The sequence below is a fragment of the Fukomys damarensis genome, unplaced genomic scaffold (assembly GCF_012274545.1).
Source record: "Fukomys damarensis isolate Sample0158 unplaced genomic scaffold, DMR_v1.0_HiC HiC_scaffold_9, whole genome shotgun sequence".
NCBI lineage: Eukaryota > Metazoa > Chordata > Mammalia > Rodentia > Bathyergidae > Fukomys > Fukomys damarensis.
Genome location: NW_022900921.1, coordinates 29,224,527 through 29,250,202, shown reverse-complemented (window position 1 = coordinate 29,250,202; position 25,676 = coordinate 29,224,527). Strand labels below are relative to the sequence as shown.

Genomic DNA, 25,676 nt, shown 5'->3' with positions numbered 1-25,676 from the left:
ATTCCTTTTTTTTTTTTTTTTTTTTTTTCCAGTACCAGGCATTGAACTCAGGTCCTTGTGTTTGCAAGGCAGGCGGTGGAACCACTGAGCCAAATCCCTGGCCACATACCTTATTGTGATCAACTTAACTCCTAGTGACATAAGCCTGTTTGTAAAAATGCAGTCCTTTTGCAAAGGATTTCTTGATTAAGCAATATGGAAAACATTGGCTCCTGGCTCCCAAGACTAGCTCTGTAGAACAGGCATAGACCTTTCCAAAGTGACCACTGATTTGGATCTGAGCTGAGCTTCACTCTGTTAAAAAAACCCTATATTATATTTTTACCTCTTACAAGATAAGGCTATGCCTACAATTCTTTTTCCTGTCTTGCTTTTGCATTCCTAATCTGCTCTTTCTTTTCTATTTTCTAAGCCCTGTCTCTTCCCAACTCCATGTTTCAGACCTTGGACTGCTCTCTCCCATCTCTTGTCAATGACCAGAACCTCCACAGTCCTTTGACAAGCACCCAGCATGCTATGATAGCAAATGTACAATTTGAAGCTGCCTAGGAATACTTGGTTAACTGTTGTGAAGTTTGCAGGGCCAGCTCCTGACCTGGAGAAGAAGCAGGCTTTCCTGGGTGATCTTAGGACCTTTATTGATGAGGCTCTGCCTTTGGGTCTTACTTCATTCTGCTGGGTATTTAGTGTTTACAGACTGCCTTTGAATGCATGTTCCATTTTTTGGTTATGGCTGCAATTTGTGTTTGAAAATTTAAGAAGCTTAAATTCTCTTATAACCCTATATGCAGAGATAGCAGCTGGCTCTGCATGCCTTTTGTGTGTATATGCACGTAGTATAAAAGACAGATTTTAGTTTCTTCTTAAAATTTTTTTTCATTGAGTTTATTGGTATTTTTAGGTATATAGTACATTTACAGTCGTCATTGTAGTTCTTTTTATTAACACACATTACTGATACTCTCCACTGAAAGCCAATTGCAGAGCATCATCACTACATAATATTATGATGCTAAAGTGAAGTGATTAAGGACAGAGGTACACCCACTAGTTAGTTCTTCATTCTCCTAAGAGATGAATGACTCTAAGGGGGGCAGGCATTCAAGGAGCATTTGAAAAAGAATCATTTCAGCACTGTTGCCCCGAGGATGTGTTATCTTGGGGCCAGCATGTTAACAGACTCAGGTGAGTTGGGCGTCAGGGCTTGAGGCTAGAGCCTGGAAATCATCAAGCATCCCAGTACCTCATTGCCTCATCCAAGATGAAGTCATGCTGGGGCACATGAATCTGCTCAAAAACTGAGTTTTTATATAGGCCTTTATGCAGTTCTTCTAAGGAGTCCATGAAATTGTCTAGGAGAATGCAGATATGACCTGGGCCCACTCTATGAAATATCCTCTCCTTTCTATATTCTCTTCAGGGCCAGGAGTTGAACTGCAACACTTGGATAAGAAAAGGGAAAGGTATTATTGCAACTTTGTGAAATTATTTTCTTCCAGTCTGTAGCATATCTTCTCATTCTTTTGACAGTGTCTTTCACAGGATATAAAAATTTAACTTTAACGAAGTTTAATCTATCAATTTTTTTTAATGGATGTGCCTTTGGTGTGGTCATCACTAAACCCATGGTAACTTAGATTTTTTTCCCCCATATTATTGTCTGGAATTTTATAGTGTATGGTACATTTTGAGTTAATTTTTGCAAAATATGTAAGGTCTGTGTTGAAACTCATTTTTTTGCATGTGAATGTATAGATATTTTAGCAGTATTTGTTGAAAATCACATTACTTCCTTGAAGATAATCTGTATTGCCTAGGAAATCTCTAATGGTTAAGGAGTATCCCTTGTATCTCTTTAAGCTTTCATTTGTACTATTGAGGTCTATGGAAAGGGAAGACAAGTTATATATTAAAGATTCTGTTTTTGCTTGGATGAATGGATGAATTCACAGCACCACAAAACCTGTATCTGGCTTCAGACAAGGAAAAAGTTGTGACCCAAAGTAAAACTAGCTTTATCTAGCTTTTTCATCTATATTTGTGGTTGAAATGCATCCTGTATAATTTTATTTTGTGAAGGTCTTTGGTGGTAAATATTCTCATTCTATTTTAATATCTTTCATTCATAAAGTTTTTGATCATTTCTTCAAAGAGTAGTCTTGGTGGAACATAAACAAGTTAGTGTTTCACTTATTTTCTATATCTATTAATTTTATTTTTCATTCGTGTCATTTTGAACCACTTACTGGATAATTACTTCTGATCTGTCTTTTAGAACTACCAGTTAACTAATTCTCTCTTCAGCTGTATCTAATCTGTTTAATTCAGCTGCTAAATTTTTATTTTAGTTAGATGCTTTCATTTCTATTCAGTCTTTTTAAAATCTTTTTTATAATCTCTTATTTTCACTTCATTTTCAGTTATCTTTTAAAAAAGTAAATCTCACATAGTTATTTTATATTTACCTGAATAATTATAATATATGAAGTCTTTGTGAATCTTATTTCTGTTGGACTTTGAGTCATTGTCAGGTAAGCCTATCTGTCTCTAAGGTTATAGAGGAATGCTTTCATGCTTTTGCCTACTGTTTTTAATGATTTCATTTTTCATATTTTTACTTTGAATTATTTGGAATTTATCCTGATATATGCTATAAGTTTGGAGTCAATTTTGTTTCACATGGTTACCCAATTATCCCAACACAATTAATTGAATAGTCCATCTTTTCCCTAGTGATCTGAGATGCTATCTTTATCAACCAAGAAGTTTCAGATATAATAAAGGCTATTTTGGACTTCCTTTTCATTTTCACTGGCCTGTCTTGTTATATGCTTTATGTTTCTCATATCTGTTAGATCTTTCATTGTCTTTTGAATTTTTTTATTTTCTTCAATAAGTACTAATACTTATGATAAGATACACATGATAATCAAAGATACACAGTAAGACATGTATCTCCTCCCAGCTCTTTTCTTTGCCAGTTCTCCCCCATGGAGTTTCTTGTATATTTTATATATCTAAGATTGTTATTTTCCTTTTTTATTTCAAGATAAATCTAGAAAATGAAATGCCAAATAATAGTGAGTTAGGAGAATAATGGATATATGTGCAATGCTTACCTATATTTAGGCTAAGATCTTGATTGGGAAAAATCCGAGGATTTTGATCTTCCCCTAATCTCCCCTTGACTCCCTTTGTCCCTCACCCAGGCTTTAGTGTCCACTGGGGGCTATGAGACAGACCTGTTTGCATTCTGGACTGCTGTCCTTTGAGTTGGCAGCTTTATACTTCATACCGCCTGTTGTGGATCCTAAGTGTGTTACAGTATATGAAACCAGGCCAGTGCCTGGGAGAACATCCTTGTATATCCAGCCTTCATCACTTGGCTCACTTGTTTAGTAATTCATCTTGAATGACCTACTTGTGAAAGAGGTGCCCAACGGGGACCTGGGGGTTGAAGGAACCATTACTGATTTTTACATATTTGTATTGAGTGCCTGTATTAGCCAGCTTTATCAGAGGCTGTTATCAGTGGATGTATGGGTGAGTCCAGGGCTGGGGCTGTGACTTCCTCACCCCTCCCTACCTTCATGTATGTTCAGCTCCCAGCACAAAGCTTGACATTCCACAGCTGCACAGCAGGTAGTTTTTTTGTTTGTTTTTGTGGTACCAGAGATCGAACTCAAGACCTTGAGCTTTTGAGGCAGGTGAGGCGCCACTGAGCTAAATCCCTGGCCCTAGCAAGTAGTTTTTTATTAAAAGATGAGAAGACCAGGTAGACAGATGATTAGTTTCAGGAGGAAGTAGTTTTGGTAATCTTAGATGTTGTAGGAAACTGATGAGGATGGGAGCTAAACCTGGACCCATAGATTTTTAAGTGAAACAAAATTGAAATTAACACAAGATCGGGCCAGGGATTTAGCTCAGTGGTTCCACCGCATGCCTCACAAGCACAAGGACCGGAGTTTGATCCCCAGTACCAAAAAAACCAAGAATTAACAAAAGATCAAAATGGGCTGCACCTTTCTGAGGAGGGGCATAGGACAGGGCAGCTGTTGCTGGCAAACAGGAGGTTTTAAAAATGTTTCAAGGCTGCTCTGTCATTCTGCCTCCAAAGCTCCTGAGGATTGTTAGTTGTACTGTACTTTGAAAAGCAGAAGTGGCCAGGAGCTGCCCATTTGGTTAAAGATTTCAACATCTTGAGAAAGATGCTAAACATACTCCAGGGTGCCTCTACACACAACCATCAAGATTGGCTTCTAAAAGAACTACTTACTAAGAGAAGGAAGTAGGTAAGAATTTTGCAGATATGTTGTCTTTAATATCACCACTAAAATATCAGCAACTGATAGAACACTTCTACAGTTGTCTTGCTTTCTTTCCTTGGCCCAAGGACTTCTATATCTACTCAAACTAGAATAAAATATCACAAAAGCAAAAATCCTCTCTCAGAGCTATAAATACATTGTAGCAAGAAAACAAATCCAAAGGGCATTAATCACAATCAGCCTCCTCCATCTGTCTTTCCTTCCTTCCTTCTTTCCATCAGCCCCTCCAATTCTGCTTGCCAAGAAGATGACATAAACCCTCCTCAGATTTACCATGCAGCTGGGCTCAGCCTACTTCTCTGACCATGGCTCCCTCACTTCCTCATTCCATTCTTTCCTCCCTCTTTTCTCACTCTATCCCCTTCCTTTCTAGGTAAGTCTCTTTCATTTAGTGGTTGGACAGCATGGGTTCCTTGAACAGAACTGCTTTCTTAGAGGCCTACAAGAGTACTTGATGCTGAAGATGCTCTCACAGAGTGACAGCACCCTGTCTGTCCCCAGACGATCACTGCATCTTTATAGAAGGTGGTTCCTTACAGGGCTCCCACTTAAGGACAGAAGAGCAAAAGGAGCCATGTAGAAAGCCATCAGTGTCTTGATTGATGTTCCTTGTAGTAGTAATTAGTAGCTGAGGTAGTCTTTGTTACATTTATCTGTTACTTCTATAAATCTGACTATTTACAGTTTAAAGTCAGTATCTGCTGTTCATTCAGAAAACAAGGGCATTTATACTGGGTAGCATTGTTTTTCTTGCCCTATAGCCCCTTTCCTAGGCCCTGGCTATTCTAATTCACAGACGGCAGCTTGTTGAGATGTTTTGGAGGAGTGGTAGGAATGCTTTTGAGTTCTAGTTAAACTTAGAGCAATTTAAGTTATAAAGCGTCTGCTGTATATTGAGCACTTAACCATGTTCCAGGAACTGACTAAAATGTTTTACATTTGGGAACTCACCGATTTCCTCAAATTGCCATTTTGCTTAGGAGGAAATTGAGGCTCAGAGAGTCTAAATAACTTCTCCAGTGTCACTCAGCACACTAATCCATCTGTAGAAGAAGAGCCTCCTGACTCTACCCTGGCTGGAACCTTGACAGTTAAAAAGAATTGGGAACTGGAAACCTTTAGTCCACTTTGCACTCCTTTGTTTTATTTTTTAAAATCATTTTAAATTTTATTGGTACAATTTAGATTTACATAATGATCACATTCATTATAAGGAATCTGTACCTGTACATGATAATATCTTGATTTCTTTTTTTCCCATTCCCCTCCCCTCCCCTCCAGCCCCCTTCCCCTTCCCTATTTATAAAAGCCCTATTTCCATTTTTTCCTTCTTTTCTCATTTTTTTTCTTTTTCCTTCCTTTCTTTCCCCTCTCTCGCTATTGTTCCCCTTCCTATTGAATGATTTTTTAATTTCACATTTTCTATTTTATATTTTGGTCCCTATTTACAGTCTTACACCAGAGAGACAGTGTAGTATTACACGTGTGTCTGGTTTATTTCACATAAGAGGATAGCTTCAAGGTGCATCCATTTAGCTACAAATGTCTCAAGTTTATCCTCTTTATGGCAGGGTCGTACTCCATTTACAGAAAAATCACATCTCTATCCATTCGTTGATGGACATTTGGGTTGTTTCCAAGATTTAGCTATTACAAACTGTGTTGCTATAAACATGGGTGTTCATATGTTTCTGTGGTATGGTGCTTTTAATTCTTTTCCTTTTTTTTTTTTCCATACTGGGGATTGAACCCTGACTTTGCTCTTGTGAGGCAGGCAGTGACACCACTGAGCTAAATGCCCAGCCTGGTGCTTTTAGTTCTTTTGGGAAGATACCCTGAAAGGAATTGCTAGGTCAAATGGGACCTCTAATCCTAGCTTTTTGGGAAATCTCCACACTGATTTCCACAGTGGTTGCACCAGTCTGCACTACCACCAACAGTGGAGAAGGGTCTCTTTCTCCCCATAACCCTGCCTGCATTTGTTGGTTGATTTCTTTATAGTAGCCATGCTTTTCTGGAGTGAAAAGGTATCTCAGCATTGTCTTAATTTGCATCTCTCAAATGACCAGTGATGTTTGAACATTTTTTCATATATTTATTTGCTCTTTGTACTGACTTGTCTGAGAAGTGTCTTCATTTCAGATGCTCACTTTTAGATTGGGTCTTTAAATTTGAGGGGTCTGATTTTTTCAGTTCTTTGTATGTTCTAGATATTAGCCCTTTGAGAAAAAACTTTTAGCCAGTACTCCCTTTGTGGGGAGTACTTGGATATCTTGGGATGGCTAGATTCTGTGCTCAGTGAAGCTGCAGCCAGAGGGGGCAGGCTCTGAAGCAGTCAGTGGTGACTACCAGAGTGCATGGTGTAGACCTACAAAAACCAGAGATTTTCCTATGGCCTGGCATGGGCAAAGGAAGATGGGCCTTGGAGGGCAAGTTGTCATGGACAAGGATGAGGAAAGTTGAGTCCATGCAGGGGAGATGGGTCTAATAAACTTGGAGAGTGGTCATCCTTGGAATGATGTATGCTGGACTGTAGGAAAGGGGAAGTCACATTAGTGGTGGTGGGGGCTGTTGGTTGTAGCAGCAGCAGCATCAGAGCAAACAAAATACCCAGATAGCCAGAGGGCATCATGAAGTCCCTGGCAGGCCTGGGAGAGGGGAAGGTGCCTATCAGGTATGGGAAGGCTGTATCACGCATTAATGTTAAGGAGAGTAGGAGGCTTTTTTTGTGTGTCTCTTCACTGTCCCCTTAGAGAAGTGGGGGTAGAGTCCTGGGTGACCAAGCTCAGGCAATGCTTAGACAGGTGGTCTTCAGCCTCAGGGTTCCACAGGACAGGCTGGACAGAAGCTGGGCTAGTGAAGATGACCCTTTCTTGAGTCCTGCCCCTCTAGGTGACGCTTATTGCTTTAGAAACAATAGATCATAAAAAACAACCTGAAATTTTTGCTACGCAAAGATGTATGGGAAGCTAGATAAGCAAGCTGGGATGCAATGTTTGAGGCAGGAAGGTGTTTGTGACATGTAGGGGTAGCATATGGCAGAGTTTCCTGCAACTTCTCATTGACTCTGTTTTGATTTTACTTTTCATTTGGCAAAGAAAATGCAGATGATAAAACCTAATAGCTCAGAAGTGGGTAGAGCACAGTGTTTCTCTGGCCTCTCCGGCTGAGTCCCCTCTTTCCCCCTAACAAGGCTGCCTGTGTGAGCACACACCATAGGCAGTACCATCTCCTCAGTCCTGGCAGCCTGCATGTTCCACTCCTTGTTTTCTCCCTTTAAAAGTCCATCTGGGAAATGGTACCATGACAAGGCTCTTTAAATGAATTTCCTCTTTACATTATACTCTTCAAATCATTTCATGTCAGCAGAAATCTCTGATTGTTCACCCCTTCCTGAGTTGAATTAAGAACAAATGGCTGTGGTTTTCCATATTAAAACAAGCATACACATTAACCATTTCCTTGTAAATTAATTTATCTTGCTTGAAAGCAAGTGATTGGTAGTGCTGAGGGCCCTGCCCAGCCACCCATCAGGCCTGGGGTTGAACGGGTTTCTTTGGGCCTTCCTCAGGTACCTTCTCCCCGCCTTCCTGGGGGCCTCCATTTCTGCTGTCTCAGCAGCTGGCTCTGGTCCTGCCTTGCCATGGCACTCCCTGCTGGGGTCAGATGAAAGTCCCAGACCCCATCCCAAGGCAGAGACTGCCCGTGGGGCTTCCCTGGGTGCTGTGTTCCATCAAGGCAGCTCTGGCAGCACTGAGGTTAATCGAGTTCAAGTGCATTTTTCAAACATATGTAAACTGTTAAGTGTAGCAGCAAGAATAAACTGTTGGGGGAAGAAACACCAGATTTTCTGCTTTTCTCCTTTTGCCTCTCACATACATCCATACATGGATCCAGTTATTTAGATAGCAGAAACCAAGGAAAAGAAAGTCTACTTTCCTTTCCCTAGTAATCAAGGCTGATTTTATTTATATGTGTGTGTGTGTACATACACACACATATACACACATACATATGCACACACACATACACATATACATGCACACACATATGTACACATTTTTTTTAACAAAAGTTGTAGCTGTAGCTTAGTAATAATAGCTTGCATTTACCGAGTATACTAAGCATTTTACTTGGTAACTCATTAATCTTCACAAGGCTGAGGGGTTACTTCAGTCCTGAAGACTTGGCCATGCCTTGTGGCAGAGTGCAGGAGTACAGGAGCTGGTATGCAAACCTATTGTTGGACAGTGGACCCAGCTTTGACTACAGTGTGTTCATGGGTGGTTCATGGTTGCTGCCATCCACTGCATACCAGAAGGAAGTTGCATAAGCAGAGCACAGTTTGGGAAAGTGGAGAAGGGTTTTCTGACATGGGAGATGTTCACCCACTGGCCTGGGTAGGGACAAATTGGGATGATGTTTGTCAGTAATTAACTCCTCCTTGCATACTATGTAAATATAATTAGGATTCAACAGAACTTTCTAGATTCATAAATTAAGCTACATTTTTGTCTTCTTGGAAAGGCAGGAGAGTGGACCAGATGCTGACTCTGAAACTTGCAGTTCATGGCCTGAGTGCAAGGCCATCTCTGGTGAAGCAGTGGAGTGACTCATTCTTATAAATTGTTTTATACTCAAGAAAATACCACCTTCAGTGACTGCTGTAGGTTCCTCTTTTTTTATGGAATGCAGAGTTTCTTTGAGGCCTCTGGGACTAGCAGGCTGGGAAAGTTTGCTGGGGCCCAGAGTTCTGTCAAGCTGATAGATCCACATGCTTCAGTCTTTACCACTCACCTCTTGGAAGGGTGGGATGGGGTACTGGATTCTGGGACGTGGCTGCAAACACTTGGGGCCACCAGAGGAATTGGAGGGGGCTGTGGTGTGGTCAGGACTCAGGAAGCTCTTAGCAGTCACCCTGTGATTGGGGTTGATTGGGTTAATCATCCTTCCAGGATGGTGTAAAACAGTTCTGAACTCAATGAACTGATGATGGAAGGATGAGGAACTGAAAGAAATACAATAAACAGATTCCTTGTCATGTTGTTGGCTTTGTAGCAAATATCTGTTTTCTCCTTGGATTACATGAACATTAGCTTTCTTTGATTTTTAGTTGTTATTTTCAGTCTTTTTTTTTGCTAGATGAGACGCCTCATACATCTCTGTAAAAGCTCCAGACTCTCCTCTTGCAAGGTTTGTATTTGGCATTTGGCTCAGCCTCCTCACATCACCTGTTAGTTGTTAGGAGCCTAGTTCTGCAAAGCATGACTTCATTTCCCTAAAGGAAGATAGGTGAAATACTTCCATACAACAGATATGGTTTAGTTCAAGACTTTGGGTGGTGGAGGGGAATAGGCACTAACTAAGCCCTTGGTCTTAGGGTAAACTTGGAAAGTAGACCTGTCAGAGGTATTCACGTTCAGACAGCTGATCTGTAGTCAGAAAGACTGCCAAATCATGCTGTTATCCAAGGCTGTGGGAATCTTGTCAGGTTGCCTTAAAATGATCATGTTCAATGAGTCTGGGGATTATTCAGCCCCGAGGTGCCTCTGAGCTCTTGCTGTTCTCAAGAGACAGAAGTTTGTATCACTGATCCTGCCCACTACAGATGATAACCCAGCTGCTCACTAGTTGCTGGACATAAGGTCTGGCCAGAAGTGGTAATTACTTGAATGTCTTGCAAATTAGATCTTAAACAAGCAAAAAATATTTTGAATAACTGATGAGCTGGCTGGTATTACTCATCATTCATTGTGTCCCCTTTGTCACATTTCTAATTGGGGAATCTTACCATATTTAAAATTATCTCCAGAGCTGACCACAAGCACTCTGGGCCCCAGGCCAATCCATTGTTGGTCATTGACAACACAAATTAGACTGTCTCTGGCTAAGAACCCTGGAGAGCCTGGTAAGGGGCTCTGCTTCTTCTGATTACTGTTTTCCCAGTTTCCCCTGTGGTTTCTTATGGATTCCATTTGTCTTAATTACAGCAACCTGGGCTTTGGCTCTTGGAAATCCCTTCGAGGGAAGATCCAAGGCTTGAGCTAGAAACCATAGAGAAAAGGATTTATGCTTACAGAGCTAGTGTTTTCCTGTTTCTGTTTCTCAAAATCACTTTTTTCTTTGTCTAGCCAGAAGCAAAAATTTTAGAGATGCACAAACCTTCCAAAAACTATGAAATGAACTGAGTATAGGAAACCCTCCCACATATGAAGGTACAGACTCCATTGAGGTTGGAGTAGAGGCGGAAGCTGTGTCTGATCTGGCCTAGCAGTAACCTCTTCCTGGTGGGACTACAGGCCCATCCCAGGGTTTTGAGATACAGTGGCCACACCACTTTGCAGCTCTGAGCCTAGGGCCTCCATGACTTTGCTCTTTGTGTCATATGCAAAGGGGAGGATTGCTTAGTAGGAAGAAACTTCATCAGAACATCTCCTTTGGTGGTGTATGCCCTGCCTCAATTTTTTGGCAGTCAAACTCCTTCCTCTTCACCTCCCAGGAACACAAGCTCACCCTGGAGTGCAGACAGAAGCTGTCTGGTCTTGTTGAGTTGCTGGTACTTTGTGCCTCTCCTTTCCCTCTGCAGCAGCCCGGTCCTAGCCAGGAAAGGCCTTTATGATTGCTGTTTCTAACGCTAGGCTAAGGATGAAAAAGGCAGGTATTACAGATTTTCTGCAAGGGATGATTCATGCTCTGCATTCAAGCTTTTGTTAGCAGTCAGGATGTGTCCTTCATCTTTCTCAGCAGTTGTAAAATACCCAGGCCCTGTGCCTGCTACAATGCAGGGGGAGGGTGGGGCATGGAACATATTTCTTGTAAAAGGTGTGTCCCTGTGGTGCCCTATCTTGCATGTCCCCTGAGTTGGTGTTAGTATGGTTACTATCCATCTGGAAAAAAAATACAAGAATAAACAGAAGATAAAGCCTTTCCCAGCTAGCTGAAGTGTAACTTTGTGGCCCTCTTTGTTCCTTCTGGACACAGCCCCTCCTTCCCTCCCCAGAGAGCTAAGGGCTCACTATTTTTCAGTAGGGGCCTGGGAACTGGGCAGTCTTCTAGACTTGTGCAGATTGTTGGGTTTACAAGAAAGGACAGAATCTTGGACTTCCAGGCTTCTTAGTAAAGCAAGCAGTGGAATGACACTGGGCTGAGATGCTACTGGCCATGCACATCTGCCTCTCTGTCCTGCTGCATTGTGTTCCAGCACTGGAACCACTGACAGGCTTTCCTTCCTGCCCCCTTACTCCCAGAGTCTGCACTCTTAGGGGCTCAGACATCTGCTTTGACTTCCTTTTAGGTCTTGAGCAGGACAGTAGTGTTGCAGATGTGCTGTCTCTTCCATGAGACAGAAGCATGAGGCCATACCAGACTGACCAGGCAAGCATTTCTGCATTAATGGTGCCTGAGGCTTAAGGCCAAATAGTCATCATGGGCACTTTTTCCACTTGGTAGAAATGGGTCCACTTCTGTTGGTAATTGGAACACACTACCAAATTCATTTATTCGAGAGCTTTACTGAAACTGCCAGATGGGCCATCTCCCCCCACTGTTAGCAAACTACACTGTAACACCTATGGGGGTCAGGCTTGTAAGGCTGTGATAAAGATGGGAAGGGTGAGCCCTTCCCACAAGTTGTTGCCTCTAAGTACTAGCCAGCCTCCCTGCCTGGCACTGGTGGCTCTCATATGGGGAAAGCCCAGCTCAGGTATTCTGCGGTGTTCTGTGTTGCACAGGCACATGCAGCCTGCAGGATCTCCCTGCTGGCTTGAAACACTGAAAAGATGGACTTTGGTGCCTCTGTGTCCCTCCCACCAAACACAGTACTTACTGTGTGTCTCAAGGTGATGATTATGAGCAAATGAACTCCTGGATTAAGAGGGGAAACCTGTTTCAAATTTGACTGATTTTTCTCCCTGCCAATATGAGAGTTCATGAGCAGCCAGATAACTTTTCAGCTTTATACACTTGACATGTAGCTTTTTTTTTGGCACGGGTTCAACTGTTTGTTAGTACCACTTGAAAATCTATTTACTGTGTAATATTGTAAATTTCAAGCACAATTTTCATGCAGCTAGCATTGTGTGTAGCTTTTTCATGATGATTCTGAGTACTGACTTTGCTGGAGAAATCTAGTGTTTACAACATAACTAGAATATTAGAAATTTTTATATATCGCGAGGAGGTCAAACTTGAGTTGGGCCCAGAGAATGGCCCAGAAGGATATCAAAGGCAGGGCCATAGTATGAACAGAATAAAGCGATATAAGATAAACTCTGAGGTAATCTGTGTACCTCATTAATAAAGTGAGATGGAGATGAGACTGACAGGTTACCGAGAGAATTTTATTGCCAAGGAAAAAAATACAGCTTGTCAAAGGACATTCCTAATTCCCATCTTTGGAGATGTAGTATATCTATGCTATGTCCCAAAGGGCGAGTTAATAAACTTTTAACACCAGTTCTGAGTCAGGCTCATACCCTTTTTCCCCTGCTCATACTTACAATTTTTTTAAATTTTAAATTGAATTTATTGGTACGTTCTAGGTAGACAGTACAGTTGCATTCATTACTGGGATGTTGTACCTTTACATGCCACGTCTTGGTTCTCATTTTTTCCCCTTGTCCCCACCATCCCTTCACCCCCTCCTCTCCTCCCCACCTTCAAACACTTTAATTCCATTTTTACATTTTCTCATATTTTTTTCCTTTTCCCTTATTCCCCTTTCCCTATCCTTCTCACTGTCCCTACACCTTTGGTCCTTTTCTTCCTATTTCATGTTGCTAATTGTCCTGTTAGGATCTTGAGTACTATTTTAGTTTTCACACCAGGGAAACTATTCGGTATTTGCATATGTGTGACTTATTTATTTCACTTAGGAGTATATCCTCAAAGTGTACCCATTTACCTATGAATGAGTCTACTTTCTCATTCTTTTTTTTTTTTTTTGGTTTTTCGAAACAGGGTCTCACTGTGCAGTTGAGGTACTATGTAGCCCAGGCTGGTTTCAAACTCACAGCGATCCTCCTGCCTCAGCCTCCTGAGAAAGAGCTGGGATTACAAGCGTGCGCCACCACTCCCGGCTTACTTTCTCATTCTTTATGGCTGAGTAGTATTCCATTTTATAGACAAACTACATCTTTATCCAGTTTCCAACTGATGGGCAGATGGGCTGTTTCCAAGTTTTAGCCATTACAAACCGTGCCACTATAAACATGGGTGTGCATATATCACTGTGGTATGATTCTTTTAATCCTTTTGGAAAGATACCCAACAGAGGGATAGCTGGGTCAAATGGAACCTTTAATCCTAGTTCTTTGAGGTATTTCCATGTTGACTTCCATAGTGGTTGCACCAGTCTGCATTCCCACCAACAATGGAGAAGGGTTCCTTTCTCCCCACAACCGCGCCAACATTTGTTGTTGTGTGATTTCTTGATAGCAGCCATTCTTTGTGGGGTGAGGTGAAATCTCAGTGTTGTTTTCATCTGCATCTCTTGAATGACCAGTGATGTGGAGCATTTTTTCATATATTTACTTGCTGCTTTTATTTCTTTGTCTGAGAAATGTCTGTTCATTTCAGATGCCCATTTTAGAATTGGGTTTTTATATTTGAGGGGGCTGGTTGTTTTGAGTTCTTTATATATTTTAGATAATAATCCTTTGTCTGAGGAGCAGCTGGTAAAAAGTTTTTCCCATATTGTAGGTTGTCTCTTAGTTCTGTTGATGGTTTCTTTTGCAGTGCAGAAGCTTTTTAATAAGATGAGATCCCACTTGTTGATTCTTTCTGCTAGTTCCCGTGCTACTGAGGATTTGTTCAAAAAATCTTTTCCTATGCCAATGTCTTCCAGAGTTCTGCCTAACTTATCTTCCAGCAAGTTTAGTGTTTTTGTTTTTATATTTAGATCTTTAATCCACTTGGATTTTAATTTAGTGCATGGTGACAGATAAGGGTCTAGTTTTAATCTTTTGCAGGTTGAGTTCCAGTTTTTCCAACACCATTTATTAAAGAGGCTATCTTCCCTCCAGTGGGGACTGTCAGCTCCTTTGTCAAACATGAGGTAGCTGAGTGCATCTGGAGTTGTTTTTGTGCCTTCCAATCTCTTCCCCTGATCCTCAGGTCTGTTTCTTTGCCAATACCCTGCTGTTTTTATCACAGTGGCTTAGTAGTATAGTTTCAGAATGGGAATTGTTATACCTGCTGCTATGCCTCTGTTGCCTAGGATGGCTTTTGCTATTCTATGTCTCTTATGGTTCCAAATGAATTTTTGGATTCTTCTTTCTAGTTCTGTGAAGTACAGTGTTGGGATTTTAATTGGTATTGCATTGAATCTGTCTAGCAGTTTTGGTAGTATGGCCATTTTCACTATGTTGATTCTTCCTACCCAGGAGCAGGGGATATCTTTCCATTTTCTTTTATCCTCCTCAATCTCTTTTTTTCAGAGTGCTGTAGTATTCAGTGTAGAGATCTTTTGCTTCTTTTGTTAGATTGATTCCCAGATACTTCATTTGTTTGTATGCTATTGTGAAAGGAATTGTTTCCCCAATTTCTTAGTCTGTTATTTATGTACAAGAAGGCTATTGATTTTTGGGTGTTGACCTTGTATCCAGCTACTCTGCTAAAAGTGTCAATTAAGTCAAGAAGTCTTTTGGTGGAGTTTTTTGGGTCTTCAATGTAGAGTATCATATTATCAGCAAATAATGACAGTTTAACTTCTTCCTTTCCTATCTTTATTGCTTTAATTTCTTTCTCTTGTCTAATTGCTATGGCTAATGTTTCCAGAACTCTATCAAAGAGGAGTGGTGATAGTGGGCATCCTTGTCTTGTTCCTGATTTTAACGTGAAGGTGTTCAGTTTTTGGCCCTTTAATATGATGTTGACTGTTGGTTTTTCATAGACAGCCTTTATTAAATTGAGACAGAGACCATCTATTCCAATTTTTTGCAGAGTTTTTATCATGAATGGGTGTTGAATTTTGTCAAATGCTTTTTCTGCATCTATCGAGAGGATCATGTGGTTCTTGTCCTTGACTTTGTTAATATAGTGTATTATATTTATTGATTTACTTACGTTGAACCATCCTTGCATCCCTGAAATAAATCTGACTTGGTCAGGATGTATGCTCTTCTTGATGATCCTCTGTATTCTGTTTTCTAGTATCTTATTGAGGATTTTTGCATCTATATTCATTAAGGAGATTGGCCTGTAGTTCTCTTTTTTAGTTGCATCTTTCCCTGGTTTGGGAATCAAAGTGATACTTGATTCCAGGAATGAATTTGGAAGTATAGCTTCCCTTTCAGTTTCATTGAAAAGTGTGAAGAGTAATGGCAGTAGATCTTCTCTAAGTGTCTTGTAAAATTCAGCAGTGAATCCATCAGGACCTGGGCTTTTCTTTGTTGGTAAGTTTTTAATTACATTTTCAATTTCACTGATTGTGATTGGGGTGTTTAAAATGTTTTTATCTTCTTCGTTCAACTTTGGTAATTCATAAGTATCTAGAAATCTGTCCATTTCTTCTGTGTTTTCCGTTATATTAGAGTACAGGTTCTCATAGTATGTGCTAAGCACATACTTTTGGATCTGTTGTGACTTTGCCTTTTTCATTCCTGATTGCATGAATCTGAGCCTTTTCTTTCCTTTTTTTGATAAGGTTTGCTAAGGGTTTATCAATTTTATTTATTCTTTCAAAAAACCAACTCTTCAATTCATTTATTTTTTTGTATCGTTTTCTTAGTTTCCATTGCATTGATTTCTGCTCGAATCTTTATAATTTCCTCTCTTGTTTGAGCTTTGGGTTTTTCTTGCTCTTGTTTTTCTAGGAGTCTAAGAGTCATCGTTAGGTTGTTTATTTGAGCTTGCTCTGTTTTCCTAATGTGGGCATTTATTGCTATGAATTTTCCATGTAGAACTGCTTTCATTGTGTCCCATAGATTCCTGTATGTTGTATTGGCATTTTCGTTTATTTGTAAAAACTGTCTGATTTCTTCTTTAATTTTCTCTGTGATCCATTGATTGTTCAGGAGAGTGTTGTTCAATTTCCATGTGTTTGTGAAGTTCCTGTGGTTTCTTATGCTATTGATCTCCAGCTTTACTGCACTGTGATCTGATAATATACAGGGAATAACTTCAATTCTTTTGTATTTATTCAAACCTGTTTTGTGAGCTAGTATGTGATCAATCTTGGAGAATGACCCATGTGCAGCTGAAAAGAATGTGTATTCTGATTTTGTGGAGTGGAACACTATAGACGTCTAATAAGTCCATATGTTAAAAAGCTTGGTTCAGTTCTAGTATTTCATTGTTTTTTTGCCTAGATGATCTGTCTATTTGTGATAGTGGGGTATTCAGATCCCCCACTACAATTGTATTAGTGGTTATTTGATTTTTCATGTTACTTAATATTTGTTGTATATAGTTGGGGGCATTTATATTTGGTGCATATATATTTATGATTGTCATTTCTTCCTCTTGGATTGTTCCTTTTACAAGGATGTAGTGGCCTTCTTTGTCTCTCTTAATCAGTTTTGGTTTGAAGTTTCCTTTGTCTGCAAATCAGATTGCTACCCCTGCTTTTTTCTGGGCTCCTGTCACATGGAGAATTGTTTTCCATCTTTGCACTTTCAGTCTATGGGCTTCTTTTCGCACTACGTGTGTTTCTTGTATACAGCATATTGTTGGATTTTGCTTCTTAATCCATTCTGACAATCTGTTTCTCTTGATTGGTGAATTGAGGCCATTGACATTAGTTATAAGTGATATATACTGACTTATTATTGTCCTTTTGTTGACTGTTTTTATTTTTTGTCCTCTCCTTTTAGTTTCTTGCCTTGGCTATTTTATTTGCTCTGTTGGGCCTCCTGGTGTTGTGATCTTCATTGTCTTTTTCTAGGATATTGTTTAAAATTCTTTGCAGTGCTGGTTTAGTATTCATGAAGTTTCTCAAGTGTTCTTTGTCATGGAAATATCTTATTTCTCCGTCCATTTTGAAAGAGAGTTTCGCAGGATACATCAGTCTTGGTTGTACGTTGTTTTCTTTTAGGACTTGAAATACCTCACTCCAGGCTCTCCTTGACCTGAGGGTTTGTGTTGAAAAATCTGCTTTGATTCTGATGGGCTTTCCTTTGCATGTGATTTGTTTCTTTTCTCTTACTGCTTGTAATATCTTGTTCTTCTGTTGCGTTTCTGGGATCTTGATTATTATATGTCTAGGTGTAGATTTTATGTGCTGGTTTAGTATTCATGAAGTTTCTCAAGTGTTCTTTGTCATGGAAATATCTTATTTCTCCGTCCATTTTGAAAGAGAGTTTCGCAGGATACATCAGTCTTGGTTGTACGTTGTTTTCTTTTAGGACTTGAAATACCTCACTCCAGGCTCTCCTTGACCTGAGGGTTTGTGTTGAAAAATCTGCTTTGATTCTGATGGGCTTTCCTTTGCATGTGATTTGTTTCTTTTCTCTTACTGCTTGTAATATCTTGTTCTTCTGTTGCGTTTCTGGGATCTTGATTATTATATGTCTAGGTGTAGATTTTATTTGATTGTGGCTAGTTGGTGTCCTATATGCCTCGCTTATCTGTATGTCTAATTCTTCCCCTCTGTTTGGGAAGTTTTCTGTCATTAATTCTTTGAACAGCTTTTTTAAGTCATTTACATTTTCTCCTGGTACTTCATGGATACCTATCAGTCTTATGTTATTCTTCTTTGCCTCATCTAGGAGTTGTTGGATCGATTTCTCATGCTCCCTTACTGTTTTTAAGAGACCTCTCTTTTCATGGTCACTGTCTGCTATCCTATTTTCTATCTCTGAGATTCTCTCTTCATAATCTTTTATTCTGTTGCCTACATTTTCAATTGAGTTTTAATCTCCTGGATATCTGTTTGAACCTGTTTAATGGATTCCATTTCTTTCCTATGTTGGGTGTTCATTGTTTCCATTTCTTTCTTATTCTGGGCCTTCATGGTTTCTATTATGTTCCTAAGCTCATCTATTTTTTGTCAGTTTCTGTTCTGAAGTCTTGAATCATATCTTTCATTTTGCTCACCATCTCTATGGTTGGTTATCTGGGAAATAATTTCTGTTTTGAATTTTTCTAGAGCTTGATTGATCAGTTTTTTTACTTACTGTGCTGTGAGTTCTGAGTGTCCTGGAGCTTCACTGTCAGACTTTTCATCCTCCTTTGCCCTACTGTTTGCCATTGATGGACTGGAAGTCTGTTTTTGTGGCTTGCTTAAGTGTTTTCTCATCTTTAGTTTTGCTGTTGGGTTGCCCTTGATTCAATCTCTGTGTCATTAAATCTTCCTGATATGGTTGTGTCCCAGTCTTTGATTCTCTAATGACTTATAGACATTCTTATTTTCATAATTGAAAAAACAACTCATCAAATCAACCCCTATCCTTTATCCCTATCGATCCAATCAGGAACATAATAGGATCAGTCACCACCCTTTATAGCCCGCCATGCCTCTGCAGAGTACATCCAAGGACTGGCTCAGTCAGGGGATCTAATGGGGGATCAAGGGGGCACGACAGTGTTCAGCGGCGCCCGTGTGGCTACCCTCCTGCCGCTGTGTCAGAGCCAATCACTGGCGCCCACTGGAAAAGGCGCGGCTCCAGAGGAGGTCCATAGTTCGGGCCAGGCCGTGCAGCACAGGTGGCTCTGAGTCCAAGCCCCTCATACTTATAATTTTAAATTTCAAACATACAGAATGCTGATAAAACACAATTTTTAAAAACTTTCATTTATATTTTTTTGAATTGACAATCATAAATATAGGGTACAGTTTGCTTTTTTATACATAGACGTGTAAGTAAATCATGGTAATCATATCCATTACCTATTTCTTGGGAACAAAGACGTTTGGAATCTCTTCTTGTATTATTAGCTTCAATCACCATTCTGTGCATTAGATGGCTAAAACTTACAGAACTTTGTATCTTTTGACCAACATTTCTGCTTTTCTTACCCCCTCAGTGGCCTGTGATGATCACTTTCTGTTCTCTACTTCTGTGAGCTCAATGACTTAGATTTCATGTGTAATATTTGTCTTTGTGTGTCTGGCTTATTTCACTTAGACATTGCACTTAAGGTCCATAAAGTCCAGGTTCATCCACATTATAGATGACAGGATTTCCTGAAAGAGGAAAAGTCTTACTCAGTTAGATTTAACAACTGTTAACATTTTGTCACATTTGCTTTGCTCTATGAACAGACATCATAATGCTTTACCCTTAGTTCTTCAATATGAGTTTTTAAAAGCAAGGATGTTACCCTAAAGAATGGCACTACCATTATCACACTTAGAAACATTAATTTCCTAGTGTCTGATACCCAGTCCATACACAAACCACCTCAGCTGTCTCCAGAATGACTTGGAGGATCCCATGAAGGAGTGAAACATTGTATTTGGCTTTTATATCTCTGTGGCCTTTTTAAGTCAGTAAGGCCCCCACCACTTTTGTTCTATGTTGCTATAACATTGACTTTGTAGAGAGTCCAGTCATATCCTTCTAGTTTTGAATTCAAATGTATAGGCATTCAAGTTTGATTTCAGCAGCAAAGGTTTTTCAAGGCTCTCCTCTTGGGCCCTGCAAACCCATGATGTATTCATTATTGGAGACAGGTCACACTGCTGCCTCCATGAGGTTGACTGTGCCCACGCTCCCAGCACTAGTGCCAGGCCCTTTCTAGGAGATGGGAGCTGAAGCTAGGTTCAGATCTCCCTACCCTTTACTTACTGAGTGACCTGCCCCTTGTCTCTTCTTTCCTAGCCTCAGTTCTTTTCTCTCCAAAAACAAATGGGTTTGACCAGGGGCCTCCTAGGTCTCATTCATCTTGGCTTTTGAACACCTCCGTGATTGGCCTCAGGCAGCACTAAGAATGGGAAGACTGGGGACACATGCACTTTCTGATGCTCTGATATGACCACATGCTCTTTTCTGCCTCCACAGCGGAGATCCTGGAGCTGGCTGGCAATGCAGCAAGAGACAATAAGAAGGGACGGGTCACACCTCGGCACATCCTGCTGGCTGTGGCCAATGATGAAGAGTTGAATCAGGTACAGAGCTCTCTCTTTCACCCCCAGACAGTGGAGCATTCTATCAGACTACCCAAGAAGCAGAACAATTTGCCAAGCTGTAGTGGTTGGCTGGCTGGCTGGCAAAAAGCATTTTGGACCATAAACAACTACACTACCTCCCTTGGCAGCTTTTCCTCAAGGCCTCACTGGGAGTTGGGGCAGAATGGGCTGAACAAGGTATTTGGCTCTCTCTGGAGGAATGATATGATACAAATTGCATTCCAGTTAGGGACTTGGAGAACTTGATCTCTGTGCAGTGGACCTGAGTCCTGCCAGCATGTTGTAGGTACTGTGGAGGCAGGAGCTATACCAACCAGAACCAAGAGCATGTACAGGCAGGGGTGACCTCTCGAAGGTCAGGATCAAGGCAGTCAAGCTGACTATCTGCTACTTTGGTTTTCCTACAAGCTGCTAAAAGGAGTGACCATAGCCAGTGGAGGAGTGTTACCGAACATTCACCCTGAGTTGCTAGCAAAGAAGCGAGGATCCAAAGGAAAATTGGAAGCCATCATCACACCACCCCCAGCCAAAAAGGCCAAGTCTCCATCCCAGAAGAAGCCTGTTTCTAAGAAAGCAGGAGGAAAGAAAGGGGCTCGAAAATCCAAGGTATGTGACCTGGCAAGGATATGTAGGATGGTCAGGGTGAGGTGCAGATAAATGGATCACAAGGGACCTCTGCACCCTCTTCCAGGGCTCATCCCACCAGTGGGCTGAGTGGGATGAGGAAAGAAGGTGTGGAGTTGGTCAGACAGACTAGTCCAGCTGAAGTGACCAATCAGGAGAGTCACCCTCAGCTTGGACATGTTGGAGGCCAGAACCCTCCATGGGTAAGGTAGATGGATGATGTGCCATGATAGCCCCAGGCTGGGTGGGCTAGCCTCTGTGCCATCCTCCCAAGGACATGCACATACCTGTGCTACAGGATAGTCAACATCCAGTCTTCAGAGGGGTTGGTGCATGGTACCCTGGTACCGAGTTGCAGAACTCACATTGTGCTGTCATGGCTGCATGTCATCCTTAGGGCATGCTCCAGTAGGAGCAGTACATTGTCTTCCTTTTAGAATAATAGCTTCTGTCAAGCAGGAAAATAGATGCATCATTTAGATGCTTCCTTCAGGGCCTAAGTTGGACTGAAGGCAAGGTTCTAGATGATTTTTTTTTGTGGTGAGGGCAACGCCCTCATCAGTGTGACCAATGACATGTTGGGTGAGCAAGGCCAGCACATCCCAAGTATTAGCCTCACAGCACAAGGGTGTAGCACCCTGCTCATCTATCTGAGCACCAACAAGAAACCACAGGTAATCGGAACCTCATGTTTTTTGTGACTCTGCTTCCTGGCCTTTCAGCTGTTGTGACAGTCTTTGGTGCCAACAAGGAAGGGACCATGTAATTATAGCCTGGTCTTTGAAGGTTGCCTTTCCCTGAGGCACCCCCTAAGCATTCTTCCTTCTGGTCACCAACTAGGAGGACATTGCTGTGGCAGGAGATGACCTTTCTGTCTTGTAAGAAGTCCTTGAAGGGCCTTGTGGGTTCTGATGATGCAGCATCTGGAAGTTCTTCCTATACGAACCCAGATCTGCCTCCCTCGTTCTCTGGCTGGGATAGTGGGGATACCTTCTGAGGTGACCATGACCAACTGAACTGAGGTCCTTCCAGCAGCCCCTCCTTAGAGCCTGGCTTTCATTCCAGGTGGGGAAAACTTCTTTGACATCTCACCTTTTCCCTCTGTTCACACTTCTTTAATTAAGGTGGAAGAGGTTGTATATCCTTGCATGGCTGCCTGGGTGCAAAAAAAGATTCTGCTGGAAATAAAATCTAAATTCCTTTTGCCAACACACCATCCACCCCAGGCACAGAATCTCTCCCAGCTCTTTCAGAAAGAAACCTGATCTTGAAGAGCTGCCCCTGTGTTATTTCCAGACACACTTGCATTTTAGCCCACTCACAGGTCCTGGAGGAGGCTGGGGCAACCAGGCAGGGACTTCACAGAATACTCCATTACTCATTCCTGCTAACTATAAAATTAGCAGATTGAACTGTTCCTTTCCCCCTTCCAACATTTACAGTTGGGAGAGGGACAGAGCAGGGAGGGTGGGGCAAAGTGCTAGTGCAACCTTTTATTTTTATTTTTCTATTTTAAAATAAATTTTATTTTATCTCACTCCCCCGTTTAGCCCCCCCCTATGTACAGACGCTTTGTTTCCATTTTTCCTTCTATTTTTCCTTTCTTTTTCTTTTTCTTTTTAGCTTTAATTGAGTTTATTGGTACATTTTATGGATACAGTACAGTTACATTCATTGTTGGGATCTTGTACCTCTACATGACAAGTCTTGGTTCTCATTTTTTCCCCTTACCCCTGCCCTCCCTTCACCCCCTCCTCCCCTCCCCATCTACAAACACTTTATTTCCATCTTTTCATTATCTCACATTTTTTTCTTTTCCCTTATTACCCTTCCCCTACCCATCCCACCTACTTTCTTTTTCTTGTCCCTTCCTTCACAAAGACAGAGATGCCAAACCTATAATCTCTTGAAAATAGACTTTTAGGGGCCTGTCTGTTCATAAAGTGAGGGCTGAGTCCTTTGTGCTTAGCGCTAGAGACCAGCAGGGGCAGAACTGTGCTTTTGGCTTGGTTCTTCCTTTGGCTATGTCCCAAGCCACTGCCTTCTTTCAGGCACGCACTGTCTGTGATATTTGAGCACATCTGTGAGACACCAGCATACCAGCAACCCAGGCTGAGCCTTGTTCCCTGGTGACCTTAGTCTTTCCCTTGTAGATTTTGCGCTATGACTTTCTGAACTTTCCAATTTGCCTTTCCTTTTGGACTTGAAATATAGGGAGTATATGTCTTTAACTCCTAGTAGCTATATTTGGAACTCGGTGTTTCTAATAACCATATGCCAATAATCACTTGAACACTCAACTTTTTCCTTGATTGCAAAAGCAGGAAGTCTGTGATGGTGGTCTGTTTTTCTTCCACACAATAAAACACATTGTCTGCTTACTGTATGAGTATTTGGCTAACATTAAACCCTAGGGGAAGCTGAAATTGGAACTGTGAACAGCTAATTTTCAAAACATTTGTTTAATGTAAATTGTGATGTCAGCTCCCAGAAACAGCAGAGAACCCTACATCTCCAGGTTTAAATGGAGCATTCTGAAAATAACCTTTTCAGGGACATGCAGGGAAAGCCTTAGTAACATGCTAAAGCACTTGTAGTAAAAGGGAGTTGGTATTTTTCAAGTGTCAACACTGGAATTCCAAATCATTCCCACCCCCAATTCTGTATAATTTGAAGGTATTGAAAATCTTGTTGTAACAGCTGAGTCAGCTGTGGTGGAAAAGGTTAGAGAAGGCAACAAACCCTTCAGGGGTTTGAGGGTCTGAGAGTCCAGAGTCCTGGATGTGCCCTTCTTCCTACTTGGGTGGCCTTAGGTAAGTCTGTTCCCATCTCTGTGCCTAAGTCTACCCCAACCCCATAAAATAATAGGGTTCATTCCAGCCTTAGAATTCAGTGGCTATGCACATTGCATAATGTTTTTATATAGGTAATGTGGTTAAGAGTTTTGACAGTACAAAAGAGTATACACTAAATAACTTCTTGTTCCCATCACAGTCTCTGTATTGAATTTTTATGCATCTTTTAAAGTCTATGAATATAGATATGCAAATCTCTCTCCATCTCACCTATTTAAAAATATATTAATCATGTGACCTACTGATTTGGCAATATAGCAAAATAGCTAAAAGTAGAAGCTTTGGGGCCTGCCTCCTGGCATTGTATTTCAGTTTTGCCATTTTCTAGCTTATGATCTTGGCAAGTTACTTCTCTGGTGTTCACTTTCCTCGTCTGTAGAATGGAGCTATTACACATGGTGGTTGTCTTAAGAGAATTCCTATAAAGTGCTTAGAATAATGTCTGACAGTGGTAGCTATTACTGCTCTTACTTCTTCCATATTTCTGCATGTATCACTGCTGTAGTACTTCATAGGCTGCTTTGTAGTCATATCCATAGAGTGAGAAACCCACATAACCAGTCCTCTAAGAATGAACTTTGAGATTGTTTTTGTTCTTCATTCTGACAAATAGTGCCAGAGTGACTCATTGTATGTGGGTCTCTGGGTTCATATGCAAGTATATCTATACGATAAGGTCTTCAAAGTGAATTTGCTCGACAGAGTGAGTGTATTTTTAACCTTGAGGCCTGTAATTCACTTATAGGGTATTTAACTCCATTGATAAATTTCAAATACCACCTTATTTTAACTTGCGATACTGAATTGCTTAAAGAAGAAAACACTCATGTGACAAGTATTTGAATCCATATACACTACTGCATCAGTAGAGTAGAGGCGGTTTGGCAGTGAACACAAAGTACTGGCCCTCCCCAAGTTCTCAGTGAGGAGCAGATACATTATAGGTGGGAGAGAGTAACTTCTGCAACAAATATGAATGCGTGTGCTGGCAAAGGCAGTAGTCAAGTGAGACTATCTTGTAAAGTGACACGTGAGCAGAGATCTGACAGAGTAAGGTACTGGATTTTTCAAGTGTCTGGGAGAAGAGGGCTTCTGTCAGAAGACTGGCAAATGGCCTTGAAGTGGGAACATGCCTGGTTCTTCTCAGAACTCAACAGGCCTTGCCTATGGAGTCCCTAATATTTCTGTAGCATAGTCACCTTTGGCAGTGGGGGATGTCGGGGAGCTCTTCTCAATATAAGGTTTTCAGATGCATATAATAAACTATCTAAGGCTCAGGGAAACAATTACACCTAAATCCCTGGGGTTAAGACCCCAACAGAGTGTTTACTAAGAAACATAGGATAATCTTTAGGGAATCTCTAAGCAGAATTTTTGCCAACAATTTGGACAAAAAATGACCTGGGGGTTTTCAAACAACCCTGTAGCATCCCTAAGCCTTACCCATCCCTGTGTGAGCACCACCCCTCATAGGTCATAAAAATATGCTTGCTTCTTACTGCCTGGTTAAAAACCCAGGATAATTTTGGTAGAGCATCTCTATTCTGAGGAATAAACATTTAAGTTGCATATTGATCAGTGTTCTGGCAGGGAATGCCAAAGAAAGGAATTGGTTTTCTTGAGAAAATGTCATCCTGACAAAAATTCTGCTGGCCTTTTAATGAAGCTTCACATGATTTAGACATCTGCATAGGCAAGGCATAGGTTAACTTGGGTTGACAATTGCACGTAAGTCATTTCTGGACACTCAGTTCAACAGATCCTTTTGCAGGCTGATTCTGCCCTGCTAGATTTTTTACT

The 25,676-nt window shown here is 41.0% G+C and overlaps 1 protein-coding gene across 4 annotated transcripts in view; it reads left to right on the top strand.

Annotated features, from left to right (window-relative positions):
- The window catches only part of LOC104855290 (core histone macro-H2A.1), a 59,543-nt gene that overhangs the window by 5,961 nt on the left and 27,906 nt on the right, over positions 1-25,676 (top strand). For all 4 annotated transcript variants that reach the window (XM_010614087.1, XM_010614085.1, XM_010614086.1 and 1 more), the window contains exons 2-3: positions 20,270-20,376; positions 20,806-21,003. In XM_010614087.1, coding sequence (XP_010612389.1) covers positions 20,270-20,376; positions 20,806-21,003 — 305 coding nt within the window. The remainder of the gene's footprint in view (positions 1-20,269; positions 20,377-20,805; positions 21,004-25,676) is intronic.